The 26,618-nt window shown below is 39.2% G+C and overlaps 7 protein-coding genes across 7 annotated transcripts; 5 read left to right on the top strand and 2 right to left on the bottom strand.

The window, feature by feature from the left end:
- Nucleotides 1–300: 300 nt before the first annotated feature.
- On the top strand, nt 301–2,126 carry Cbr-lpr-5 (the record flags this gene model as incomplete). Its single annotated transcript, XM_002643999.1, has 5 exons — nt 301–792; nt 834–1,052; nt 1,098–1,364; nt 1,413–1,937; nt 1,986–2,126. The coding sequence occupies 5 exons, from the start codon at nt 301–303 to the stop codon at nt 2,124–2,126; spliced, it is 1,644 nt and encodes a 547-aa protein (XP_002644045.1).
- Nucleotides 2,127–3,153: 1,027 nt separating this feature from the next.
- On the top strand, nt 3,154–4,456 carry Cbr-lpr-4 (the record flags this gene model as incomplete). The annotated part of the gene is made up of 5 exons (XM_002643998.1): nt 3,154–3,261; nt 3,310–3,447; nt 3,517–3,922; nt 3,978–4,304; nt 4,359–4,456. 5 exons carry the CDS (start codon nt 3,154–3,156, stop codon nt 4,454–4,456), a joined length of 1,077 nt encoding a protein of 358 aa, XP_002644044.1.
- Nucleotides 4,457–7,642: 3,186 nt separating this feature from the next.
- Nucleotides 7,643–11,210, top strand: Cbr-apt-9 (the record flags this gene model as incomplete). The annotated part of the gene is made up of 13 exons (XM_002643997.1): nt 7,643–7,691; nt 7,744–7,823; nt 8,019–8,102; nt 8,147–8,423; nt 8,543–8,670; nt 9,127–9,279; nt 9,355–9,538; nt 9,721–9,809; nt 10,286–10,339; nt 10,397–10,512; nt 10,557–10,720; nt 10,775–10,944; nt 10,986–11,210. 13 exons carry the CDS (start codon nt 7,643–7,645, stop codon nt 11,208–11,210), a joined length of 1,773 nt encoding a protein of 590 aa, XP_002644043.1.
- A 1,969-nt stretch (nt 11,211–13,179) lies between these two features.
- CBG17504 lies at nt 13,180–17,299 on the top strand (the record flags this gene model as incomplete). The annotated part of the gene is made up of 8 exons (XM_002643996.1): nt 13,180–13,315; nt 13,363–13,429; nt 13,531–13,703; nt 14,888–15,003; nt 15,052–15,139; nt 15,813–15,988; nt 16,886–17,032; nt 17,141–17,299. 8 exons carry the CDS (start codon nt 13,180–13,182, stop codon nt 17,297–17,299), a joined length of 1,062 nt encoding a protein of 353 aa, XP_002644042.1.
- A 373-nt stretch (nt 17,300–17,672) lies between these two features.
- On the bottom strand, nt 17,673–18,586 carry CBG17503 (the record flags this gene model as incomplete). Its single annotated transcript, XM_045239199.1, has 3 exons — nt 17,673–17,808; nt 18,291–18,414; nt 18,463–18,586. The coding sequence occupies 3 exons, from the start codon at nt 18,584–18,586 to the stop codon at nt 17,673–17,675; spliced, it is 384 nt and encodes a 127-aa protein (XP_045096223.1).
- Nucleotides 18,587–21,307: 2,721 nt separating this feature from the next.
- On the top strand, nt 21,308–21,725 carry CBG27547 (the record flags this gene model as incomplete). Its single annotated transcript, XM_045239198.1, has 2 exons — nt 21,308–21,376; nt 21,591–21,725. 2 exons carry the CDS (start codon nt 21,308–21,310, stop codon nt 21,723–21,725), a joined length of 204 nt encoding a protein of 67 aa, XP_045100000.1.
- Nucleotides 21,726–22,506: 781 nt separating this feature from the next.
- On the bottom strand, nt 22,507–24,874 carry CBG17501 (the record flags this gene model as incomplete). The annotated part of the gene is made up of 5 exons (XM_045239197.1): nt 22,507–22,677; nt 22,723–22,916; nt 22,963–23,740; nt 24,332–24,451; nt 24,503–24,874. 5 exons carry the CDS (start codon nt 24,872–24,874, stop codon nt 22,507–22,509), a joined length of 1,635 nt encoding a protein of 544 aa, XP_045096222.1.
- Nucleotides 24,875–26,618: the final 1,744 nt, after the last annotated feature.

The raw sequence follows: 26,618 nt of genomic DNA, 5'->3' as shown, positions 1-26,618 counted from the left end.
TCAAAAACAATGTCTCTTTCTTTCTCTGTTTGCAGCAAGGCAGTACAATCCACGGGGAAATCCACGGAAAAATCCACGGAAAAAGAAACGAGGCCGGCCGTCAGGAAGATTTAGGAAGATAAACTCGAAGAGGTGAGAGAACAAGAGAACACAGAGAGAAAACCGGCAAAAGGAGGTTGGACAAAACGAGAAGAAGAAGCGAAAACAGACAGGAGAGACTAGTGACCCTGGTTCATTCCAAGAGACACACCTTCTTACAACATCCAATCCACACACTTTTATTCATTCGATCCACTGAGAATGCTCGCGACAGGCATCCTTTCGGTCTGCCTCGTGGGCTTCGTCAGCGCCCAACTCGACGCCTTTGCTCTCCCCTCAGCCGCTCGTTATGCCCCAAAGCCAACTGTACCGCCAGAGTTCTCCAACTATTTTGAGTTGGATGGACATGCTCGCGAACTGGTTGACTCTCTGCTAGGCCCACGTCCAGGAGGTCTCTTCCCAGAGAAGACGTTCGAGATTGGAGCTCCACAAGTGCCAGTCCAAGCCGGAAACCAACCACAACATGTTGTTTCCAAGCTCGAGAGAACTTTGGAGTCCTTCTTCACTGCTCCAGAAACCCCACCAGGACAGGCTCTTCCACCAGGATTCGGATCTGGATTCTCTTTGTTGAACAACAACAAAGCTCTTACATCCTTTGGAGACATTCGTAGATCACCATCCAACAAGCAGGACGACACCCCAGAAGTTGAAGGATCAGGAGATGGAAAGAGCTCAATTGCTGGAATTCCAAATGTGAGCGAACTTTTATTTTCTGATTTCCAATAATTCTTCAGGTGTTCCCAAAACTTCCAAAGCCACCAACCGAGCGTCTTGAACCAGTCAAGACCGTCGCTGTTCAGCATGATGCCATTGGAATGCCAGTCATTGAAACCGCCCCATCAGTTCCAGAGGGAGGATTTCTTCCAACCTCGGACATCCGTCGCTCGCCAGCATCTGTCTCCGAAGTCTCCCACTCGATTGACGAGAAGTCTGATGATGTAAACGCTGAAGAGGTATCCCTAGAAAAGCTTTTCTAAAATTCTATGTTATATTTTCAGTATGGAGGCCTCTCCGACGATTCTAACTCTTCTGGAGGAGGACTCATCGGAACCATCTTCAACCTTATCAAGCTCGGAGGAAAGAAGGCTAAGGAGGCACCAGCCAAGGCAGGAGCCGGACCAGCTGCCGCTGCTGCTGACCAGAAGAACTCTATCGGAAAAGCCGTGTCGAACCTTCTCGGAGGAGAGAACAGCCCACTTCCAAAGCCAGGAAGCAACATTCTCACCGATTTGCTCTACAAGACTCTCTCCAGTGGATCTCTTGAGGTACAAAAGTTTCAATTATTGCTTTTCAACCACAAAATGTATTTACAGTCCAACGAAACCATGGTTGACAAGGGTAACGGTTCCATCGTTCTCACTCCAGCCCAGTCTGCCGCTATCAGCAGCAACTTGGAAATGATCCAAGACTTGATCATCAAGCCATCCTCCCCACTCTGCACCCAAAAGCCAAACCCAGTTGAATTCGAGTTGGACCCACTAATGGGACAATGGTACCAAGTCATCTATTCCCCACCAGTCTCCACCGGACCATGCAGTATGGTGTCTTACAAGAAGTTGAGCGACAATGGAGAGGAAACAGGATCCATCATCGATGTCTATGAGTACACCACCGACGGAACTCCATACGGAAAGCCAATCATTTCCTCCGGATACGCTTTGGTCAAAGGAAAGGGAGAGCTCATCTTCAGAACTAATTCTAACAAGGATGATGTCACAGTTCACATTCTTAGCGTTGGACCATTGAACCATCAAGGAGAGTATGAGTATGTTGTCATGTCCACCAACTGCAACTATCCAGTTTATGTGTTTGCTAGAGATACCAGCATTTTCAAGCAGGTAAGAACTTTCGATTTGCCTACTTTACACGAAATACCTAATTTTCAGAAGTATGAGCCAACTGTCAACGAGTTCCTGGACAAGAGCGGTGTCGTCAACGGCATCACTCGCTTGTTGAACATTGTTGCTCCAGTCGACAACACCATGTGCATCTTCCCACCACACTTGTTCTACAACCAAGGAAGATAATTCCTTTTTCTCGTTTTCTTTAATAATTTTGATAGTTTCCCTTAATAATTTCTCTACCCCTCAAAATCCCCCGTTCTCATTTTTCCCCTCTTCTCTTTGAATCGCTCGGGTGATTACCGTAGTTAATTTTTTTCCAAAGTTTCTTTTCAGTGTTTTGTTCGCTAGAACAAATCAAAAACTCTGGCCATGGGCTTGTGCATTCGTCTTCTGTATATAAGGATATTGAGATCCGACTTTTCTATTTTTGCTACATTATTCTTTCATTTTGTTAAAATTGTCTTTCAATTTTCAATCAATTATTATAGCGATTATGATGTTTCTTATTGATTTGAGTAATTTTAATAAATTTTCACTGATTAAAAAAATTTTTAAATCAAAAAATTGACTTTTGCAATTCAAAAAAATTCACATTTTAATTCTTAAAAATCTTTTAAAACAGCGCAGCACAACTATTCAAGGCTCCTGAAAGTTTTTCGCGGTTTGTACCAAAATTTTGGATCCGGACGATTCTGAAATCTGTACTTTTGATTATTATGAACTTTCTCAATCTAATATGACCTCTAAAATTTTTTAAAACTTCCAATGTCACATAAGATGGTAGTGGCTGTCTCTTTTCCAATTTTTGCAGATAGGTCATCCAATCAGTCCTCGCATATCTTCAAAATTACTCATCACCACTTTAATTAGGTCATTGAAATCTGGAACAATGTTATATCAGCCTCATCCATCTTCTTCGCTCCAATTTCTAAGAAGTATCGGTGACAGTTTCAATTGTAATCCACTAGGAAGTGAGAAACAGAGAAAAGCCGAAATTTCGGTCAAGTGAAAGTAGAGGGTGACCGTCGCAATGATTCGCGCGGATACAGTCCAGTGAATCTTCGGGAAGAGACGGAGGAGAAGCGAAAATTGGGCACACGTAACGAGAGTGAAAGGGACGACGCCTGGACATTTTGAGGTCAACACCGGCGCGACGATACAGCCCATTGAGAAGCCCTCTTCTTCAGACCACACTTGGAAGTGTCTAACGATGCAGCGGCTTGTTATTCTTGGCTGCTTATTTGGCGGAGTGTTCCTTGCTGCACCAGACGCACCATTTTTCGACAGCCTTCCAGCAGGAATCGACCCTAATGCAAAGGTAACTTTAGTTTTTTGATAAGAATATAAAAATAATCAAAGAATTCAGGTTGGACCACCAGGAACTGACGACAAAGCTCTTGTGAAGGTAGGAGAGGTGGCCGAGTCCATCCTCGACAAGCTTGGATTCAGCACCAGAGATGAAAAGGATGTGAGACGCGCTCCAGTGCCAAGCTCTTTCTTTGGAGTAAGTTGGCTTTTCGAAAACTATTCTGGATTTTGAAATTTCAAAATTCTCATATTTTTCAACTTTCAGAGTGACGATGTCAATCAAGTCATTGAAGAGGCCAATGCCAACCGTGTCGACTTACAAGGAATCACATCTGGACAGATCCCCGGACTCGCTCCAATCCCAGTGCCAGGATTCCCAGGACCACAAGACGCTCCAGTCATCCCAGGAGTCAACACTATCCCAGGACTCAGCAACTTCAATTACCTTGTTGGTCAACTTTTTCCACAAATGATCCCACCAGCAAACACCCTTCTCGGATCCTCGATCAGCAGAATTCTTCCAAAGGATACCGCCAAGAACATTGCCAAGGATGTGTTCAGAGCCGTTCACCCAACTGCTGAGAATGTTGACACCGCTAGAATGATGGGAAGATGGTTCCAGGTCATCAACTCGCCACATGTCATCCGTGAGGCTTGCACCGTGTCACACTGTAAGTTTCGAGCACTTTTCCTAATATTCCTGTTATTTCAACCAAACTATTTCAGTCGGAGCCCTCACCAACAACACCTACTCCGCTTCATTCACCATCCTCAAGTTCTACAGAGAAGGAAATCCAAATGGATCTCCAAGATACGCTCTCGGATACGGATTCAAGTCTGGAGAGACCGGACAATTTGTCCTCCACAACAGTAACTCTGCTGACGCCGAGCCATTCTGGGTGATCAAAATGGGACCACTTAACGAGTACAAGCAATACGACTACGCTATTGTCTCCACATGGGTCAGATATCCAGTCTTTGTCATCGCTCGTGATCCAGAACGCTTCAGAAAGCTTCACATGAAGAACGTATTGGAATTCTTGCAACAGAACAGTAAGTCACAAAAAACAACAAAAAACCTGTTAAGCCAACTGGTCAATTTTACAGACTACATCAACGTGATGACCAAAGCTTTCAACATGATTTCTCCAGTCGACTATGAAGCTTGTCAATACACTCCAACGTTCTCTGGAACCGGAAAGTAAATCGCGAACAATCCGCAGCGTTCCGGACTTATGACTTTCATCTCATCGGGCGGGTAGACTCCCTCAATTAACTTTTTCGCCTTCAATGCAAAACAATCCTTTCGTCGTGTTTTGACGGAACTTGTAATAATAATAAAAATAATAATAATAATAATTGAATAATAATTTGATGATAATAATAATAATAATTCTCCGTCAGTCTTCTCATGTGTGTTGATCCTTGGAGATCTTGATCTTGACTGTTTTGCCAAAATAAACTTCCTGAAATATTCAAATGTTGTGATTTTAAGATTTGAGAAATCGAAGAAAACATGAATTTAAAAAATAATAAAATAAATTTTAAAAAATAAGAAGATCAGGTGGTACTGTTGGGAATCTCTCAAAACTTTGAGTTCTTCGAAAACTGTCCTAATGGGTTAATAACTGGCAACTTTTTGAAAAAATTGAAACGCTTTCAGTACAAAAACGGGAGTGTCTTTCAAAAATCGGCAAACAGCTGAAAAAAAAGCAAATTTCACTAAGTTCTGTGGATGCAAAACTTTCGATCTAGGTCTGTTTTACAAATACGTTTTTGCAGATCATATTGACCGGTACTACAGATGATTTCAATTTTGAAAATTTGTATTTAAGATCAAATGTTTTTCGTTACAAGATTACAAAAAATCACTGAAAATCTATGAGACATAGAATTTGATACAGTGCTAGCCGAAACGTCACACAAAAATAGAAAACTTGAGTTGAATATGGTCAGTCTTAAGTGTCTCAAAGAGTACTTTAAATTTGCCCGTTTGTTCTGAAAATTTCAGAAACTGTCAACCGAATATAGAACTCTATTTCTTGCAGTTGTCAACTTTTCTGTACTTAACTTTTGAACTTGCCAAAATGATAAGCTTCGTAAAACAATTGTTTTTTTTCTCAGTTTCCCTGACAATTTTTAGAATTTCTAGATTTTTTATGTTTGACATTAAATGTCTCTCCAGCAAGTGTTTCAGCAAAAAAGTTGTCAATTACAAAAATAAGTTTCTTTGTTTGTTCTATAGTCCATGGAACTTTCAGAACAAGCTGACAGGTGATAAATACTTTTTAGTCATCCCACATTGAGCGTTTTCTCTTGAAGCGGGAATTTCTGAACAACAATCTGGCCACCACTGCAGCTCTAAGTACAAAAAATTTATTCTGCGAGCAGCTTTTCGTTCAAAAGATAAAACATTTTTAAGCTCCGTGGAATTTTTGTTCACAACAATTTCTGAAGATTATATTTTTGTCAAGAAAAAGTACAATCGACTCAGTCCAGATCATGAAGATTAATCTCTTCCATTTCTCTTGAATTGTAGTTTTAGTCTTCAAATTGGCACTGAAATTCTTTTTTCACTTTCTAACATTGTCTCACTTTGTATTGACTTGTATCAATTCGCTCCAAAGGAATTTAGACAAGGAAATCAACATTCTCTTCCTTCCAAAAAGTGCACTCTGACACATTTTTGTCACTTTTTCCGACATAAAGCAGGTCACCGGTGATTCCAATCTTGCCGACCAATGACGACGGTGTCGGTGTGTTGTTGCGCCTTCCTCTTGCGCTTCTCAAAGATTATGTCAGATTGTCTCGATATCAACCGTTTTTCTTCGACAACTTCATTTTCGCTTTCGTAACGAAAACTGGGTCACGGTCGATCTAAATTCGATTCGGATATCGAAATTTTCCGGGATCACAGCTTGAGGAATTTGATAGGGGGAAACGCAAAAGAGATCGGATTGGAGACAATCACGTAACGTGATGAAACCGAAACGTTCGAATATTCAGGGACTGGGAATTCAGAGACGGGAAATGTAAATATGACACTCTAATAGAATGACACCCAAACTTTGAACTTTGGACTATGTTATCTCGGTTCCTGTGGAAGATATCAGAACGTGCTCGATTGGCAGAATGGTTTTGATATCATGGTGAACTTTTGTCACTTGACTATTTTTTGATATCGGTTACAGGAAGTGAGATACAGTTCTGGTCAGTCAGAATACCACGTATTTTCAGTTGATTTGCAGCCATGTTTACCATTTTCAATTTCAGGAGCTTGGCTGTCAAGTTCCCAATCCCTTTGAAACTTCTGGAGGGTGAACAAATCAAAAATAAGTGTCTTTCAGAAATTGGCAAATTGCTAAAAACTAGGAATGTCCAAAAAACTATGAAAATGCAAAGTTTTCATTCTAGATCTGTTTTACAACCTTTCAATTTTTATAAATAATAGGAAGCTAAGGCCACCGAGCTCCAGACTTCTGAAATTGATCAAAATCGTCAAAAAATTAACTGCAAAATATGTTCTGTATATCTCAATAACTGGTACTGTAATTTCTGATTATCAGACAGCCAGACTGTAAAAACGAAAATTGTAAAATTTTTTTTCATAAACAGTTTAATTTCCCTAAAATTTTGAAAACCGATTGAAAACTGAGAAATGTGAGAATCTAAAATTTTTGCTCAAAAATCATGATTTCTGAGTTTGTTCTCTAAGAAGACAGGCCCAGTTTACCCGCCGTAAAGTGTACCGAATCCCAAAAAATTCACCCTTTATACAAAATTTTCAACCCAAGTAGATCTTATGATCTTCCCACCTTCTCTGAGATCTTTGAGCTTGATGTTTGAGGTCCTTGTTTCATTCATGCGATTAAACCGCAGTTTTCTAATTTGCTATGCATGCCCCTCTTATTTTCAATAACCTCCATTTTGCCATAAGTTCTCAGATTAGAGATCAACAGATTTTTCATCAGAAAAAGAGAGCGAGAAACACGAAATTGAGTTTTTCGATCTATCCATCTGTCTCCTTCAACTTTTTCTTCTCCTCCTGAAAGTCCCAAATTATAGAGACGCGTCAAGTCTCACACACATTCCATTTCGCTTTTGTGTGCGAGAGCACAGAAGGGGCACTCATTGCATGAGCTCGCTCCCGTTTTTCCTAGATGAAGCTCGACACAAGGAGCAAGATGATGAGTTGAGAGGGAAACAAGACGCAGATCGATAGAGCGACGAGGAGCACCCGCCTCTCTCTCTCTCTCCTATTCTAGCCCCGGGCTTCATTTTGAGCCCGTCCCCCCTTCTTCTACTTCTTGTGGGGCTTTTAGTGGCTGAATACGTCGAGTTTCTTTCTTCTACTTTTTTGTCGGCCTCTCTTGAACGTTTGAGCCGCTGCTATGACGGAGCAAGTGGTCGAACCGACGCGTGCCATCGACTACTGGGTTTGTAAGTGACATATTCAATAAATGGGTCTAGTGGGATTGATGATTTCTTTCAGGCAAAGCCACAGACAGATTCGTGACTGAGGATGAGAGAATAAAAGCGCTTGATTTCATCATTGAGAGTATTCATAAGGAAGTAGGTTTGGTTCTTTTTCTTTTCGAATATGTTTTTTATTATGCAAAGTTTTTCTGAATAGAAGATAAATGAATAACAGAAGAAAGTCTTAAGAGAAAGTTCTTTAAATTCCATTAAGCCTTGTCATTTGATTAAAAATCATGTTTCTGATTACAAATGCAGAGTCACATTAAGTGATAGCCTATTGTTTTTCAGCCAGCCAGTGCTCTTCTAGCCGTCGACTTGTTTTCGCACAAACTATCGAGCCCTTGCCAAGAGGAAGCGATGCTTACGATCCATGTAAGAGCATTGAAACAAATCGGGAATTCATGAATAACTTGTAGGCTCTCGACTATTTGGTGCGAAATGGTGGAGAGAAGGTTCATGAGCGATGTGGTCGTTACAAATTCCTAAACGAGCTTGTCAGACTGATTGCTCCCAAATACAATGGGAAATTTACAAGTGACGCGCTGAAAACGGAAATAATCAAATTGTTGTTCATCTGGCAGCTATCCATTAAGCACATAGAGAAGTACAAGCAGGTTTATGAGTCATTGAAAGCCAGCAAGATTATCACCGAGGATCCGCAGGTGAAAGAGACCGAAGTTCCAGTGTTTGCCAGTAAGTCAGGAGATGACTTGTGATATTGATAAAAAAGGGATAATCCAAATAGGGCTACATAGCTGTAGGAGGACTACAATTTGTGAGGGACATTATATACAAAAATATGTGAGTTTCAGTTCCACCTGCACGTGCGTCAGTGTTTGCTAATGAGGAGCAAGCAATTTTGTTGAAGTCTTTGTTGAACAGCAACCGTCCAGAGGATCTACAGACAGCGAACAATCTGATCAAAAGTCTCGTGGAGAGTGTAAGTGACTGTCCAATGATATGTTTGAGGATCTTCAAAGCAGAAAACACTAGATTCCAGTATGGTACTACAGTAATCCCCTGGTATTCCATTGCTCAGAAATACAGAAATTTCAAATCGTATATTGTGAATCATCACAGAAAGCTGGGAAAACATTACTTGATCCTTGTTATCGAATACGTTTGAAGTTCCTTGAAACCCAAAAAAGTAGGATGTTTGGAACATAGGCGCAAAAAACCAGTTTCTCTTAAAATGTTGAAAGTACAGTAATCCATAAATTCGAATTGACCACTCTTAATCCCTGTAATTGAGTATTTTTCAAACTCCCTGACCCGTAAATAATAAAGTGCCTGGAACTCGTATAATGACGTGACAGTACAGTAATATATAAATTCGGATTTTAGAGATTCGTCTAGTAGTCATTCACATTCTCTTGCATTTTTTTTCAAATTCCAGGAAGAACACAAAGTGCTCAAAATCCATGAGCGACGAAAGACTCTCGATCACGCAGTCCACTTGTGCCAGCAAATGGAGCACTTGAAACTTGACAAGGCCGCCGAGACGATTGGATTAGGCAGTTTTACACCTGATGCTGAACGTACTCTTCAGGTAGGGTCCTTTCCTCCTTCTCCCCTTTGCCCATTTTTTCCAAACTTCTCTATTCTACTCCGCCCCTTTTTCCAGAGACTCACTGACGAGCTCGATCAACTTCAAACAAAAATTTACGCGTATGCCAACGAGCTTGCCGAGAACAATGATCCTTGCCTGGAAGAAGTTTTAAATATTAACGACCACATCAACAAGGCACTTCCAGAGAGGGACCTTCCAAGGGGTGGCAATCGAGCCCCGGCAGCAGAAAGAGTCCATTGTGAGTTTACTTGACTTTTTTTACTTGGCCACTTCACCCGTGTGATCCTTCCCCGTCATGATTCCTTCTCTTTTTATCTCATTTTTATTGAAAATTCTATTATAGAAAGTTTTGAGAGAAGAGGAGAGAAGAGGAGAGATAGGGGAATAACTGGTTTTCCTTCAAATTTTTGTTAATTACAGTGGAGCCGGAAAACCAAGAATTGCTAGTCTTCAACTCGCCAACCAGTAAGACGGGACCGAGGAACGGATTTTGTGATCCACGTGATTTGGTAATAAATTTATATTTTTTCAAACCTACAGTATCGTTCAATAAAAACTACAAAAACATATGTTTCAGTTGATTTTTCGCTATTTGAACAGTTTTCAGGAGAGAAAGTGTGAAACAAACCTAGATTGAAAATTTTGTATTCACATAATTTTCTGAAATTTCCTAGTTTTTCACCTATTGACCGATTTTTGAAAGACACCTCTTTTTTCACGTTTTTAGTGCAAAAACTGACCAAAACGGGGTGTTTTTCAGTAAATGGAAAATAACTGCAGTTTGGGAATTCTTTAAAAAAGTATATGAATGCATAGTTTCCAATCTAGATCCGTTATACACTCTTCAAAATTTTCAAAGTGATCCGAGTTCCTGAGAGCCGAGTTTCAGACTTTCAAAAATGATAAAAATGGCTGAATGAACTGATGAATATGTTTTTATATATCTTTATGACCGGTACTGTAGTCATGAAATGTTTTATTTCAGGAAGGGAGTCTTCTCAACAACATGATTGAGTCAGAGTTTGTGGAGGAGCCAAAGGTTTGTTTTCTGGAAACTTTTCCCAAAGGAGCAAAAGAGAGCAAAACAACATTTCAGATCATTCCCGTTCAACAAATGACTCCAGTCTCAAATCGCAATAGCTCGTCGAGCCCCCGTGCTAGTGGGGACTCGATTTTCGAGACTGATTTTCTGGCTGGGAAACGATTGCCAGAGTGAGGGACGCAGGTGCAAAAAAAATCATATTTTGAAATTTTAGAGCTCCAAAACCTCCAACTCTCAATGAGCTAAAACCAAACACCACGACTATCACTCTAGATGCATTGGAAGTTTTGGTCCCACCATTGTCACCGGAGCCAACTAGTTTGTCGCCAAAAGTAATTCCGGAGAAGGTGTTCATGAATCCCAGTTCCATTATCATGAGTAATACTTTTTATTATGAATGAGAATCGGAAAAATTTTAACGATTTGTTCCAGGAAACCGTCTCCCAGTCCAGATCTTGGATAGCAAAGGTGTCCGAATCCTTCTCTACTACTGCCAATCCGACATGACTGTTAGCAACATCCACTCCTATGTGATAGTGATCCAAAACCATAATAACTTTGTCATGAAGAATGTGCAATTGAGCATGACTACTAATGACAAGGTAAATTTTTAGAAAAGTTCATTTTAACCTATTTTTCTCAGAACGTCATCATTCGCTTGCAAGACGCTGTCAGCGAGCTGCCTGGCTTCAACATCTTCGGACAGCAAGTCACCAGCAACCTTCTCCTCTGCATTCAACAACTCAACGACGTGAAAGAAGTCGAACTCGATTTTTCTCTTGCATATAGAAAGACGATGGAGTCGGCGATAAGCGGAAGTTTCACACTGACACTTGTCCCGGAGCACGTTTTCAATCTCAACTTTTGAATACTAAATGATCTCTTTTTCCGTTTTTTTTTTGTCTCCTTGATACTCTCCCCGGTAATCAAAACTCTATTTTATTCCATAAACCGCTCTCCATGTCTGTCTGCTTTGTCACATATTTTCGTTTAGATAAATCGAACATACATTTTTTTGAATAGAAAAAAATAAAGAAAAATAAAAACTACAATTCGTCCTATTTTTGGTTTTGAATATGTGTAGTTTGTACAATTTTGAATCGAAAAATATCTTGTGATATTAGTCTAGTTTGATTTTTAGGCGCGTTCAAAGGCTCCCAAAAACTTAATGGTCTGCGAAGATGAGGTCTGCTAGCAAAAGGCTTAAAGAAGCAATAATTTTTCATATAGAGTATCGTTCAATAAGATATGAAACAACGTGTTTTTCATTTGATTTTAGGTCATTCAGAAAGTTTTCAGGAGCCTGGAGCTGGGCTATCAGTTTTCCGAGCAATGTGAAAACTTTGGAGGGCGTAAAGCAGGCCTAGATTAAACTTTGCATTTTCAAAATTCTACTTTATCAGCTGTTAGCTGATTTTTGAGAGAAACCCTTTTTTGACCCGTTTATGTTCTGGAAACATGAAAAAACAAGGGTTTTAAAAAAAATGGGCAAATAAAAATGGGCAATATAAGAATTTTCGAAAAGTTCTATGATAGCAAAAACCCTAATCTACGCCTGTTTTACACAATCTTAATTAATCAAAGTTATCGGTAACTTAACAGCCGAGTTTCAGACTTTGGAAAAAATTGAAACTGGCCAGAAAATCCATTGAAAAATGCATTTCTGTTGAATTTATTGAACGGTTTAAGCGGTACTGTCTGCTTTCAACTATTTTCTTCGGTTTTTCTACAAATTGTATTGATTTTGAATGTTTTTTGAAACGAAAATTTGAAAAATCGCGAAAAATTACATTAAACAATGAAAATTCATGAAAAGTCACCGAAAAATCGCCAAAAATCAGAAAAAAACAGGCCAGAAAAAAATTCTAAAAACTATAAAAAACATATTCCTCTAAGGATTTTTCAACCGTACCTAAACTTTGCCCACTCTTGAATTTGAATTCAGAACAGCGTAACAGTTCACGAAGAAACAAAAATTGACCTGAAAAACACCTGTAAAACGGCAAAAAACATCAAGGACCCTATAAACCCCTTTTTCCCGCGGACCATATTATTGGTCTTATTGTTTGGTTGACCTACATTACTACACACACGTACTATCGCCCCTTCTATATGTCTAGCGGACCACGCAACACACACAGGGCAACCGGGGAAGTGTCGTAAACTGTGGCGTTTGCGGACCGCGGAGTGTATGTGCATAATGTGTGCGCGTGCACACGCCGGACCCTCTGGTCATAATTTATTGTTTTTTTCACTTTTTCCTCTCTCCTCTTGCCCTGTCAAACCACATTTTTTGATGGAAATCCCATCGAAAACTGTACAAAAGGCTTTTTTCAACAAAAACGCATTATTTTGATTGTTTTCGATAGTCGCAGCGACCGCAGTTAATGTCTTGTTGTCTGTCTTACTCTCTTGGCAGAGGCGATGGGCCAGTCGCAAGTTTTTCTTTTGCTAAAACGTGAAAAACAATCTTCCGCTTCAACAGTACGATTTAATCAATCGATCGCCTGTTTTTTTTTCGTTGAAAAAAAAGTAAGAAGACCACAATTTGAGTTGATTATTTCCAGCGATTAGATTTTTTCTTATCAACGTTAGTAGTATCGGTTTTTGTCTGCCCCGGCAACAACCATCGCTCTTATTTTTAGTTTTCGTCTCTACAATGCTTTTGACCCTTCATCATATAAATTATAATAATTTTCCCTTGAAATCCCCTCGGAGCGCTCTTGCACTTTCTCTGCGTCTCTCAGTGCTCTAATCCACGTGTTATTTCCTTCCCGTTGCCTTGCCAACAAGCTTTTCTTCCTAAAAACTTCAAAAATCTATATTTCAGCCAAAAAATGCCGGTGCGTGCAGATGCAAGCTCCGGAATGGTGCTTCTTACCGGAAACTCACATCCGGAGTTGGCCAAAATGGTGTCGGAACGACTCGAGATTCGTCTTGGAGAGGCCACGGTCTACAATAAGACTAACAGAGGTTAGATTTTGATCATAAAACTTCAAAACTAAAATGTTCTCCCTCAGAAACTTCCGTCGACATCAAGCAGTCTGTCCGTGGCAAACATGTATTCATTCTTCAAAGCGGGTCAAAGTGTGTTTTCTTTATCAAATCACACAAATCAGTCGATTGCTATCTCAGTAGCGCTGATAAATCATTTGTCGACAAATATGGAAAACTTTACTTTTTTTCAGGAACGTCAACAACGACGTCATGGAGCTTCTCGTGCTCATTTATGCTTGCAAGACCTCCATGTCGAAGACTATTACCGTCATCATGCCCTACTTGCCGTACTCCAAACAGTGCAGAATGCTTCGCCGCTCGTCTATCGCGATGAAACTTGTCGCTGAGATGATCTGCAAAGCTGGTAAGGAGTGGTCATGGGTTCTGGTCGACGAAGTGAATTGGGGAGTTCGGAATTATGAAAATCCTTCATGATGGGTGGTATATTTCAAGGTGTCACTTGTGGCAAGGCTAACGAAATTGAAGCCTCAGTTAGACGAGACTCAAGCCATAGGGAGACTTCGTGGACTAATTAGGATGTCCTATAAAAGCCCACATAGGCTACAAAGTTGGCGTAACATACTTGTTGCAAAAGCAACCTAACCAGATTTCCACGACTCAGAGTTTAAAAAAAACAAAGGTCTACTCGCTCCGCGTGGAAGATTTCAAATCAAAACTTGCCGATTAAAACCATCGACGTCTGATGCAGACATGCTTGTTCCACGGAGCTCAGATTAAACTTCTGAGCTTGCAAATGCTCTATCCCTTGCATATACTCGTACTATCTTAAATTCGTCTTATATAGTATCTGTGACTAGGTGTAATACCTAATCTATTCTAGAATTCGCAGAAGATTTTATTGGAGAAGAGTTTGTAGTCTGACTGCCGACGGATCTGCTTCATCTAGTGACATAAGAAATTATTCTTCATCTACCGTAACCCGACGAATTTACCCAGAGATGCTTCGAGATGCGCTCGTAATTTTCGCACTGAATTCTTGAATAGAATGACTTGGTGAAGTTGATGTCTACCATATGGAAGCTGGTTCAACAGGTGGTTTTGATTTCAGTCGATGGATGCTCTTCTTCTAGTTAAAATTGACTCCTTGACTTCTGTTGTCACTGAAGTTCTGCCTTAATATTAAAAGACCATCTTACGATCTCGTAGCTACACTTTTCAAACATTGCTCGTCTATTTTCTTAAACTTCTGCAACCAACATATCCTTCCTATCTTTTCACTAAACTTCCAAGATGTCCTCTGTGAAACATGATTCATCTTAAGTGCAGACTTTTGGTGTGTCACGGATACTCTTTTTTCATTTTGACGTCGTAAAAGCTTTTGCCAGCCAAAAAAAAACTCTTCTCCGCAAAACGCTTGAGCAAATACGACGTCAATGAGCCGTGCTGTGTCTGTTTTGGGTTTGGAGCCAAAACTAGGAAATTTGGGGGACTGAAAACAAAAAAATCTGTAGTACCGGTAATTAGTCTGGCTTCTGTAGATAAAGAAGCAGAAAAAACAATAACAATAATAATGTGTTTTGATTTCAGGTGCCAGCCGCTTGGTGTCGTTGGATTTGTACAAAAAGGAGATTCAGGGATTCTTCTCGTGCCCAGTGGACAATCTCCGTGCCTCGCCATTCTTCCTTCAACACATCAAGACAAATGTAAAGACGTACAGTAATCTTGATTTCATAATCGCAATATAATTCCAGATCCCGGATTACAAGAATGCCATCATCGTCGCCAAGTCTCCAGGAGTCATGAACAAAGCCACGTCCTACGCGGATCGCCTTCGCCTTGGTAAAAACCCCTTCCCAAGTTTTTTTTCTTAGATTAGTTTTATTCAATATCTCCCGTATAGCTCAATCATCTCTTTGCAGGATGTGAGTTATAAAATTAAGAGAGTGAGAGTCTTGACATCCCCTTTCCCATCCCGTCCACACACTGGTTTGGGCGAGTTTACAGACAACAAATCCATTTTTGAGTCGTAACCACACACCCAAACACACACACACACACACACACACACACACACACACACACACACACACACACACACACACACACACACACACACACACACACACACACACACACACACACACACACACACACACACACACACACACACACACACACACACACACATATATATATATATATTGAACGATTTTGAACTATGTTTATCAGTTTCTCTTTTTAATTTCAGTAGCTGACTCTTAATTAATAATACGTGTTGAATGTTGTCTGGGACGACTCACACTCGCACTTTTCTCTCTTCTAATTTAATTTTTTCTACTTCTTTTCCGTCTTCTGAAACCCAACAACTTCTATTGCGCTCTCTTTATTCGCTAGTTCCCCTTTCCTGTCTTGTCTCGTTTGTCCATACATATTCACACTGAAAAAGAGCATAAGCATACCATTTATGTCTGTTGGGCGGCTTTTTCTGTTGAAACTGATTCGGGTGATTCAGGTGTGGCTGTGATTCACGGAGAGCAAAAGGACGAGGAGGAGTCAGGTCTTGAGGATGGACGACAATCGCCACCACCGAATGTCACTTCGTACGATTTCTTGCCAGCTCAGGAGTCGAAGCAGAAGCCACCACTCACGGTGGTCGGTGATGTTGGAGGACGTATTGCTATCATGGTGGTGAGTATTTCAGTTTAGAACGAAATTTCGAAGAATTGTGCAGCCACGGTGGGTAGATTGCCGTGGACTCATCAGTCCGTTCTTTTGAACATACGCTCAGCAACCCAGAAAGCACTAGGGAAAGCACTAGAAAGTACGAGGTCAGAAAGCACTAGGTCGACGTACCCTGCCCATGAGTATCATCTGCCGTAACCCATGGATACAATAATCAAAACCTATGAATACAATAATCATGCGGCCGTCAGCCTTGCTTCTAAGAACCCTAGGTGCTTTTAAAAAAATTGACCCCTAGATTGCGAACGCAACTTACACTTGCAATCCAAAGATTTCCATGATCCTTGGAGAAGAATGTACCCAATTTTTGTTAAGACTCTCCAAAAAACATTTGAATGGATGGATGTCTCTAAATAAGATCTGAATCTCTGAATGGGCCTCTGAATAGCCTTTTAACGTTTTCCGGAAGTACCTTAGAGCATTATAATGGTGAGGACATTTATAAAATCCTATCGAAATCTTAAAAATATATACTGGCTGTCTGTATTAGAAAAGCACCCGTATTTTGGGAATTTGAAATAGTTTCATGAGTTTCCTTGGAGCGTCGTTATTTCCTTTATTGGAAGCTCACCCAAACAATCAACTTTGAGCTCAAATATTTTGGTTCCTATGAAAGATATCAAACATTTGTCAATTGATAAAATATTGGTGGATTTAGGATGAATAATTCATTTGTTGACAAGTTGTTGATATCTTTTTTAAGAACAAAGATAATTGAGCTCAAAATTGAGTTTGGGTGGGCTTTTATTAGTAAATGCCTGCCTCTCTGACAAAAAGTTCATTACGAGTTCAAAATGGCTATGCCTTCAGATTCTTGCCGATCTTATTAATCAATTTTTTCAGGATGACATTATTGATGACGCCCAATCCTTCGTTGCTGCCGCTGAAGTGCTCAAGGCTCGCGGAGCCTACAAAATCTATGTGATTGCAACCCACGGAGTTCTCTCATCCGATGCCCCCGCTCTTCTCGAAGCCTCCCCGATCACAGAGGTGAGTCTTTTATTTTGGATTTTTGATATATGGTTTGGGGTCCGCCGAGCAGTTGTTCCTAGTTTCTCCCCCGAAACGATTCGGAAACGAAAGCCAACATTGTTCCAGGTCATCGTGACCAACACCGTGCCACACGACCTCCAAAAGATGAGATGCCACAAGATCAAGACCGTCGATGTCTCGCTGATGATCTGCGAAGCCATCCGTCGCATCTTCCACAATGAGTCGATGGGACAACTCTTCCGTGACGTCACCCTTGATGACTAATATCTGTTTTTGATTGTATTTAAAGGCCCCAATCTCTCTCTCTCTCTCTCACTCAGCTTCACTTTGTCTATTCCAAACATATACTTTTTTGAGCCGATGCGTTCAGTAGAAGTAGTATTATTGATCCAAAAATCAAATCATCCCGCCCCACCAACATTTCTTGTGCCAAAAAAAGTATTTTTTGTGCATACAAAAAACTTGAATGAATTAAAACTGGAAAAGAAGAGTACTGATGGAGAAAAACCATTTATTCAGGACTCATTAGATCAGGAGAAATCTGGCGATTTGGTTCAATCCGGAAACGGCGATTCGGAGAGGGAGAAGGAACAGATGAGCCAGCCTGGAATTGAAAACTTTTGAATTTTTTAGATTCTCAGATAAGACTGACACGTGAAAAAATATTTCTGCACACTTTGGGTAATTCACGGCGAGTCTGACTTGAAATGGCCCAAGTCGGGTCATTTTCCGGTTCGGGAAAACTGTATATGTGTTCATACATGTTGAGTGTTCTGGAACAAAAGACTCATGAGCAGATATTTAAGAAAAGCTCACTTCCGGTATCATTGGATGGATTGGTACTGTATTTTAGACAAAATTCTTGAATTGCTCTGACAATGTAGTCACGCTCTCCATTTTGGTCTGAAAACTTCGATTTATCACACAATAACTGTGTTTTCAAGACAAACATCGAATCCGATCATTGTTAAACATTTGGAGATGTTGAATCCACCACGCGATCTATTCTGACACGCCTGTTAGTTGATAACAGGGCTCGACGAGAACTTCAATGTGTTAAAAAAACAACTACAGAACATTTATCAAACAATTTGGTATAAAAAACAATAGGATTAGCAAGAAGAAAATTTGCAATAAATTGCATCATTAAACCAACTATTTAAACGAACCGCCGCGTTATATAACGGTTGGATCACATTGGTCGTATACCGGAAAACATTTAAGGTTTTAAAAAGTTTAAAATTGAAACACTAACCCGAAATTTGATTGTGCGAGGCACTCCTTGAAGATGTAATCCGACTCTTGTGTTGTTAATAATGAAGACCTGTTTTGAATGAGATCATACTGTTGATCGTGAGCTTTACAGCAACTGTTTATATCTGAAACATGATTTCTTTGAACATGAAGCCAGAAAAAAAATAACTTACAATCCCTATCCGTAGCTGGCAAGCTCAGGATATAAGCGACGGCCGTCGAGAAGCGGCCACTACCACACTGCCACTCGGCCGCAATGGCACAGTGGGTCAATAGCAGCAGTACACAGATTTTCATCCTAAAAATCCAATTCGATGAAGTCTAGTTATAACGAAAAAGTATGAAAAAAATTAATAAGAAGAAGATGTTCGGGAAGAGCAACAATATTTTATCAGGCGGTGAAAAAAAATAGGACGGGCTAATTTTAAAACCATCCCTTCTTGACATGCACCCATTAATCACACAGCGGAAGATCCTCGAAAATGAAACATAGATAAGGAAAAACGGCGAGAGTTCAGATTCTCTTCGTAAAGTAGTTCTTTTTCCTCATCTTCCAGGTGTAAAAATGTATGAGTGTGTCATTGAATTGCCACCACCAACCCCCACCCCGCCAATTCATAAAACACATCGTAAAAGTTACTGGAAGAGGGATTTTTTGTATTTTGCAGAACAAAAAAAACTGAATTGGGGGGAATACAAAGTTTGAAAATGATTTGGAAATTAAAACAAAAAATGTGATGGTTGAAAAAAAAACTGAGACAAAACTTGGGACTTTTTTGTGATTTAATGTCACATGTGTGTCAGTGACCAATGACAAAGTTCAAATGGAGTACAAAAGTGCGGAAAATTGTTTATTAGAAGGATGAATCATCGAAAATGTTTATTTTCAGCAAGGATTTCTTGTGGCTCTTTTCCACCAGGAATTCACATTGATTGCGGCACTGTAGAGAGGTTTCACCACGTAACGGACCCACCTGAAAAAATTGTATTAGAATGAAATAACGGCAAATTTTGATTTACATTATAAGTTAATAAGAAACACAGAAACATACTTTTGAGTAGATTTTTAGGAATTTTGACCACTATAGTAGTGGGGAGGTGGCTGACAACTTTCAGATTATTTCAATAATGTGAGACGGTAGAAAATAGACTTAGATTGTAAGATTTGTATTATCAGAATTTTCTGAAAATTCCTAGATTTTGGGGTACAAAGTGATTTAGGGGTACAAAACCCACAATTTAGGGGTACAAACTAAGCCTTTTTTCCGGAATTTTGTACCCCCCAATTGAGGATTTTGTACCCCTGAATTGCTCTGTACCCCTTTGTACCCCCGAATTGTTGTACACTCCGAATTAGTTGCCAATGCAAAGTTTTCAAAGTGATCGGAAACTTGACAGCCGAACTCTGTACTCCGGAAAATGATTAAAATGGTCAACATTAAACTGAAAAATACGCTTTTCTGTATCCTATTGACCGATATTTTATTTTACCTGCTATTAATATTGTCCAAACATCTATTGAACAAAAAATCCGCAGTTTGAAGACTGATCGATCCAACACCGGCACAGAAGTTGTCATAATTCTTGTCATGGATTTCACAACATCTGTTTACACCTGAATCAGGTCCTAATGCTCTAGAAATAAACCAATTAACCTACTGTTGGTGTCAGACGGAGCGGCTATTAACCAGGCAAGACCTTCTGTGAATTTGCCTTCTCCACAACTCCAACTATTGACCGGAATGCCAAAAATGAATATAAAAAGAAAAATTCTCATCTTTCAAGGTTTTCAATATATGAGAATGTTCTTTATGAAGGAATTTTGCAAAAAAAAAGTTTAAAAAAAATCTGCAACATAAAAGATATGATAAGAAGATCAAACCGATCAAAGTTTATTGTGTTGTGTTTCATTTGATAAATTCAATTGAACAATATTTGAATTAAAAACATAAAACAACAAATCGTAAACCACAAAAATACTGAAAGTATGTTGAGCATCGTTGGGTCAAACCGTGCCAAACGGTTAACATTCTCACTGCAAATCAACATTTTCAACCTTCAATTAAAAAAAAATAAATTTACCAGCTATCAGAGTTGTTCAAGCAGTCACAGGAAATATTGTCAGCTTCTCGTTTCTCCTAGTATCCACACCTTTTATAAAGTCTAACATGGACCTTGCAGCACCTATTGACATCTGAAAGCTTACCGTAAAACCTCTAATAGAACGACACCCAGATCATCCACTTTGAGCCTATATATCTCACTTCATTTGAAAGATATCAAAAAGTGGTTAACTAGTAAAATGTTTATCAGGATATCAGCAACATTTTACTAGTTAGCCACTTTTTGATATCTTTTGCAGAAAATGAGATATATAGGCTCAAAGTGGACGATCCGGGTGTCGTTCTATTAGAGGTTTTACGGTATATCTATCATAGGAGCCAAGAAAATCGACTCGAACTTGAAAGCTGGAGTGCCCTTTTATTACAGGCTTTAAGGGTTTTGAGCGTGCAATCTCAAGGGATCCGACAGTAAAAGCTGGAAGTGCGATTCTAGTTCGGGAAGTCAAATAAAGAGTGATTGAAAACTTCAATAGTCGGATCAGAAACAGAAAGCGCTAGTGAATCACAGATTACTAAATAGCCCCAGAGATTTGGAAACCACCTGGAAAATAATCTCACAATCAGTCATGTCAGGAAACTCCCTTCTCGTCGTTTTGTATTTTGCCGCCATTCTCTCTGTTCCTGAAGACTTATTTGTTTTTCTGAGCATCCCACCTCAACAAAATCCGTCGGCGTTTTTTTTTATTCTCTCATTCCTTCTGACCGATACAAATCTTATTTCGCAGCAAAAAAGGTTATCTGATTTGTTGAAGATTTTCTATTTAGCGTACTCATTGTTCCGCTAGCCATGACGTATAGGCTTCTGTTGATTTTTTTATTTCAGCTATTGACGTATTTTTTCATGCTTCGCGCTAATTGAACTGGTATTTATCAGTTTAGCCTTGTGGAGGACTACATGGAGACCACCACTGAAAAACCCAAAGCTATCACTGGAAAACCCAAAGGAGGATTTATGAGAAATTTGGTAAGTGAGTAAAGTGAAAGTCGTAAACAACCAAAGCTTTCAGATTTTATCTGAAAATTGTGAAAAGTGGATTCGGAATACTATCCCGGTACTAATACCAGCGCTACATTAGTGGAACTTCAAGAAAATATGTGTGATAATATGGGTTATAATAAACCGAAAAAAGTAAATTTCGAGCACTGAATTCAACATCCTTCATCTAATATTTTTACAGATAGCTGTAGATTCGAATCAGTCACTGAAATTGAATACTGAAAAATTCGAAATTGTTCAATTCAAAAACACAACTGAAAAGGATTATCTAGAGTTTAACTCTAGCTCCAATTCTAAACTGATAATACCAAAGTGAGATTTCCAAAATGTTCTCCTCTAACATAATCCAAAGTTTTCAGAAGCTTCAGGACAATGGGGAAAAATGACAACACAACGCGTTTCTTTTTTTTCTAAAATCTCACGTTTACTGGGGCGCGATTTCAGACCCGTCGCCTCGGACCCAAGTGCGTTGATCAAACATTTCTTTTTAACAAAACAAAAATACCTATATTACACCTATATTATTGTAATACCTATATTATTGTATATAGTTTTATCTTCCTTTCAGTTAGAGAGGGATCTTCTATTTTTCGTGGGGTCTCTAGGGGAGCACTTCACGTGAGGGGCCCTTGTGGTATTAGGAGCCAGGCGTTCAGAGCTCTTGATCACTTTTAGATTTGGTTTCAAACCCTATCATAAACCTTTATTCCTCTTGAAACTAGTGTCTCGGATCCCCCGGTTCACTATTTAATTATCTAGTTCCCCCATAACTTCCGTTATACTCGTATTACACAATTTGATGATATCTGTCACTTGTCCATCATTCTTAATTACTTTTTTCTGCGTCTCGTTAGCAACAAAAGTACCCATATCAAATCCGTTAAAGATAGGTTTGTTGAAAACAAAACTATTCCCAAGAACAGGTTTTATCTTTTTTTGGACAATTTTCAAAAACCAAACTCGAAGAAACAAAAGAAATCACGCCATGCATCCGAGTAAAGACCGAATTTGAGGCATATAGTTTGAACTATCCGAATTCTTATTGATGTATTAAAATACAAGAAAATGATATGTACAGGAAAACAACTACTCGGTCTCTACTGTTCAGGATCATTAGTTGGTAATGCGGTTCTTCCATTTTTCTGTCTTTCCGGCATTGTTTCAGGCAATGGTTTTCCTTTGGTTTCTGGTAGTTGAATTTGGAACGCAATCGCATCGAATAAGCACATTCCGGTCAGAACTGCATACGGCAGACTTTTGTACGGGCACTAAAAGTATTTGTTAGTTATTTAGATCGTCAAAAAAGCTGCTACCAAAATGAACAGTTGTGGTCCTAGAATCGTTCCAATTCGACTTGCAGTGGATTTGAAAGATACTGCAGTATTGCGGACAACTGTTGGATAGAACTCCATAAGAACCATTGATTTAGTGATGAATACTTGAGAAGCTGTGGCTGTTGCAACTAGCGTGGCAACTCGGATGATCATAGAGTACTCTTCGTCTTTTTCTGAAAAACAAAAAAAGTTTCAAACTGGAATCAATGTTCTACTCACCCAAATAATACGTCATGAATATGGAAAACACACAAAGTGAAATTGTGAGTTTTGAGATCAAATGAATATGTTTTCTTCCCAATGACTTAAATTTCAAGTCAGCCAAACCGAATACAATATTGAGCAGCCAACGGAGCGATCCCATGAGCAATGCATTTATATACAAAGAACCGGATAGCTTTTCGATATTGAATACGAATCCATAGTTTGTGAATGATGTGGAAAACATTCCTAACCACATAATCATTGTGACAGATGCCATATATTTGTTCCAGAATAAGTGGCGGAAGTCGTAGTTTTTCCGTTTCTCGGTTTGTTCCTCTTGTCTTTTTCGTTCCGTCCGTAACATCTCCTCAATTTCCGACCAAGAATGTTCACATTTGTTTCCATCAACATCCATTATTCTTTTCAGAACTCCACGAGCCTCCTCAATTCTACCGGCTTGAATCAACCATCGCGGCGATTCTTGAACGAATAAGAAAACTATCGCTCCAGGCATAGATAGTGCAAAAATAGCATATTGATAAGTGACCCAGTCAGGACATAGATATGCCACTAAACTCAAGAGCATGTAGTTTGGTGCCCAACTGATCATGGTTGCTATCCAAAAACGATGCTGGCGTGGCACATGCTCCATTTTGTAGACTCCATATGTGCTGAGTAATCCTCCTTTGAACACGGATAGGAGAGTTCGAACAATGGTGAAGTAGATGAGGTCCTTGGCAAATGTGTTGACTATGCTGAGCGATGAAACCATGAAGAAGCAAACTGAGAGAACCTGGAAAATGGGTTGGAATCGCTTGTATTATTTGTAGTACCAATCAATGAGATGTTCAATTAAGTATTTTTCAGTTGATTTTCGCCCGCTTTGACCATTTTCAGGAGTGTGGAGTTCGGCTGTAAAGTTTCCAATCACTTTTAAGTTTTTGGAGAGTGTAAAAAAGACCTGAATAGATTGAAAACTTCGAATTCACAGAGTGTTTTGAAAATTCCTAGTTTTTCAGATATTGGTCGATTTCTGAAAAACACCAGATTTTTCACGTTTTCAGTACAAAAACGGGCCAAAAAGTTTATCCTTCAGAAATCGGCGAACAGCTGAAAAACTAGGAATTTCCAGTCTCTTGAACATGGTTAAAATCAACTGAAACATTGGTTTTTTGTATATCGAATTGACCGATACTGTACGTCCGAGTGGATCCCTTCATCATTCAAAACCAGCAAGTCTCCAACTTTTTTCTGCACCTCGTTACTCTATTTTACGTTTTCCAAACTACTTGACAACGCCCTTATGGAGAAGAAATTGTTAAAAGTCATGTAACATCTCGGAACTTTCTTCCTTTTCTTTTTCCATTCATTCACCAACGCCCACCTTCAACCGTCCGTATCGGTCTGCAAGAGCGCCCGATGTAACTGATCCTATCAAGACTCCAACCATTTGTACAGAAATACTGGTTTTCACCCAGGCACCTTCTCCGCAAAAATGACCAAACTGAAAGAAAGAAAAATTAAAATTCTGACATTCTGACAATTCAATCCTTACATCCACATTAATGGAATAGAAATCATACTTTGATGTGATTGTACAATTTGGAGGATTATGAAAATCATAACTGGATGAGCAAATGTCTTTGATGAAGATATCCGGACCTTCGCAGCTCACTTGTTTCGGATATGCACCTGCAAAATTCAATAGATCTTCTAGGACATTTGAGCCGAGCAACCAACCAGCATACATCATATAAAGTGTGTTTCCTGCTCCAGAAAGGAGCATAAACTCGGAAAAAAGCAGAATAAGCCAGCAGTATTTTCCAAGTTTCATAAAATTGTCCAGTGTTTTTTCCTCTTTCGGCGGCAAAAGCTGAACCTCATTTTCCTGGTTCGGTCCCAGTGACAAGGTGGCAGTAGATGCCATCCTGAAAATTTAATCTCATCAGATCATTAATTATTTTTTCGAAATCTTTCAAGTTGTCACAATATTTCTCACACCTAACGAGTAATCATTATTATCACGAAAAGGAACGAAACAACTTGCCGAGATGGACGATTGAATGTTTGGTCAACGCTCTAGAGATAACAGTACCAAAAAGAGAAAAGGTGTGAAATAAATATAGGGATACCTTGTTTTAACCATGAGATCGAAAGAACTGTTTTCCCTCGTGGGTCACATCTAGACAGTGATAAATGCACCTGATCTATAGCATAATGGTCACAAAATGGACTTGGGTAGGTTCAACAAATGAAGAAAGATTGATTTGAAACAAAAAGTTCCAGAATGGGTTTCCCAGGAAAAATTTAGAAAAAGTTCTACCAATGGGAGAAAGAACAAAAAGAAACAAGTGATGTGAATGGCAGCAAAAACTACCTTGGTGGAAGATTTGAATAAATAATAACCGTGTCTCTTCTATCCCTTTTGTTCGTTTTTGGACGTAAACTATGTGCATACATACACACCAGTTTCAATTGGAAACACGGGTATGAATGAATGAAGGCAAAGCACAAAATGGTGTGTTTTTTATTGAAGATGTGAGGTTTAAATATAACTTTTGCTGACAGAAATCATGAAAGATAACAGGCTAATTGATTAGGTCGACATTTGGAGTTTTAAACAATTTTAAGTTCAACGTTCTAGCTGAAATTCAACAATTAGTTTGAAGAAGCTCAAATATACCGTATTCACGGTATTTCAAAGCAACGGGTCGAAAATCGCGCCCCAGAAAACGTTTAGGCCTGACGAAATTTAATAATTTCAAAGTTGACGTGGTTTGACCTAATTAATTTCAATCAACGCAAAGTTTGATCTTCAGCCAACGAAATTTTTACGTTGCGCAGTGATTTTTCACGTTCACTGGGGCGCGTTTTCCGACCAGCTTGTTTGAAATAGTATGCGTATTTTCACTAAAAGGAGCCCACCTTGAACGTGCACTTTGAGTATAATTCTCTCGGTTGCTATGAGAGATATAAAAAATTTATCAACTGAACAAATGTTTATCATAATATCACCAATATCAGTTTACAGATTTTGGAAATTATCTTTTATAGGAACCAAGATGATTGAGTTTGAAACACGTGAAAAGTGGCTTCTATTAGAGACATGGTAAAATAAGGAAGGTAAGATATGGAAGATACAAAAATTTTGAAGTACATTTTCTGTTTCTGGTATGATTCTCCAAGTTATCTTATGAGAGACCATAATCAAATCTTAAATCTGAAACTTTAATGAAGCAAAACTTTGACTTATAACATTGCTTGATCTGTCTATTTCAGACGACATCAAGTGTGAGAATTTTGAAATTATCTTCAAATTAAATTTGAGGTCGAAAATGAACGTGGGATTGTTTTCGATTTCTTGCTCTTCCAAGCGAACATGGGGCGTCTTTTGGGTGCCTAATGAACTCCTTTTGGGTGAATTCAGAGCGCCACAGTCTTTTGAGCGATTTTGATGTCTTTAGGGAGAAATGCAAGCGTTTGATTTCAGTTCTCTAAAAATGAAGTCTCTGAAAATGATCATTCCTGTGCGAGTCCTTATGAAATGATCATTTCAGGACATCCTCTCCCTGATTTTCACTTCACACCCGGATAATCTTTCTTCACACCGCAATTTGAACACTTTCAAAGCTCAATGATTTATTTACACTGGTATTTTTCACAGAAAAAGA

This window comes from Caenorhabditis briggsae (genome assembly GCF_000004555.2).
Source record: "Caenorhabditis briggsae complete genome, chrX, whole genome shotgun sequence".
Classification (NCBI taxonomy): domain Eukaryota; kingdom Metazoa; phylum Nematoda; class Chromadorea; order Rhabditida; family Rhabditidae; genus Caenorhabditis; species Caenorhabditis briggsae.
Note: the sequence above shows the minus strand (reverse complement) of the source record. Positions and strands in the feature narration are given on the sequence as shown.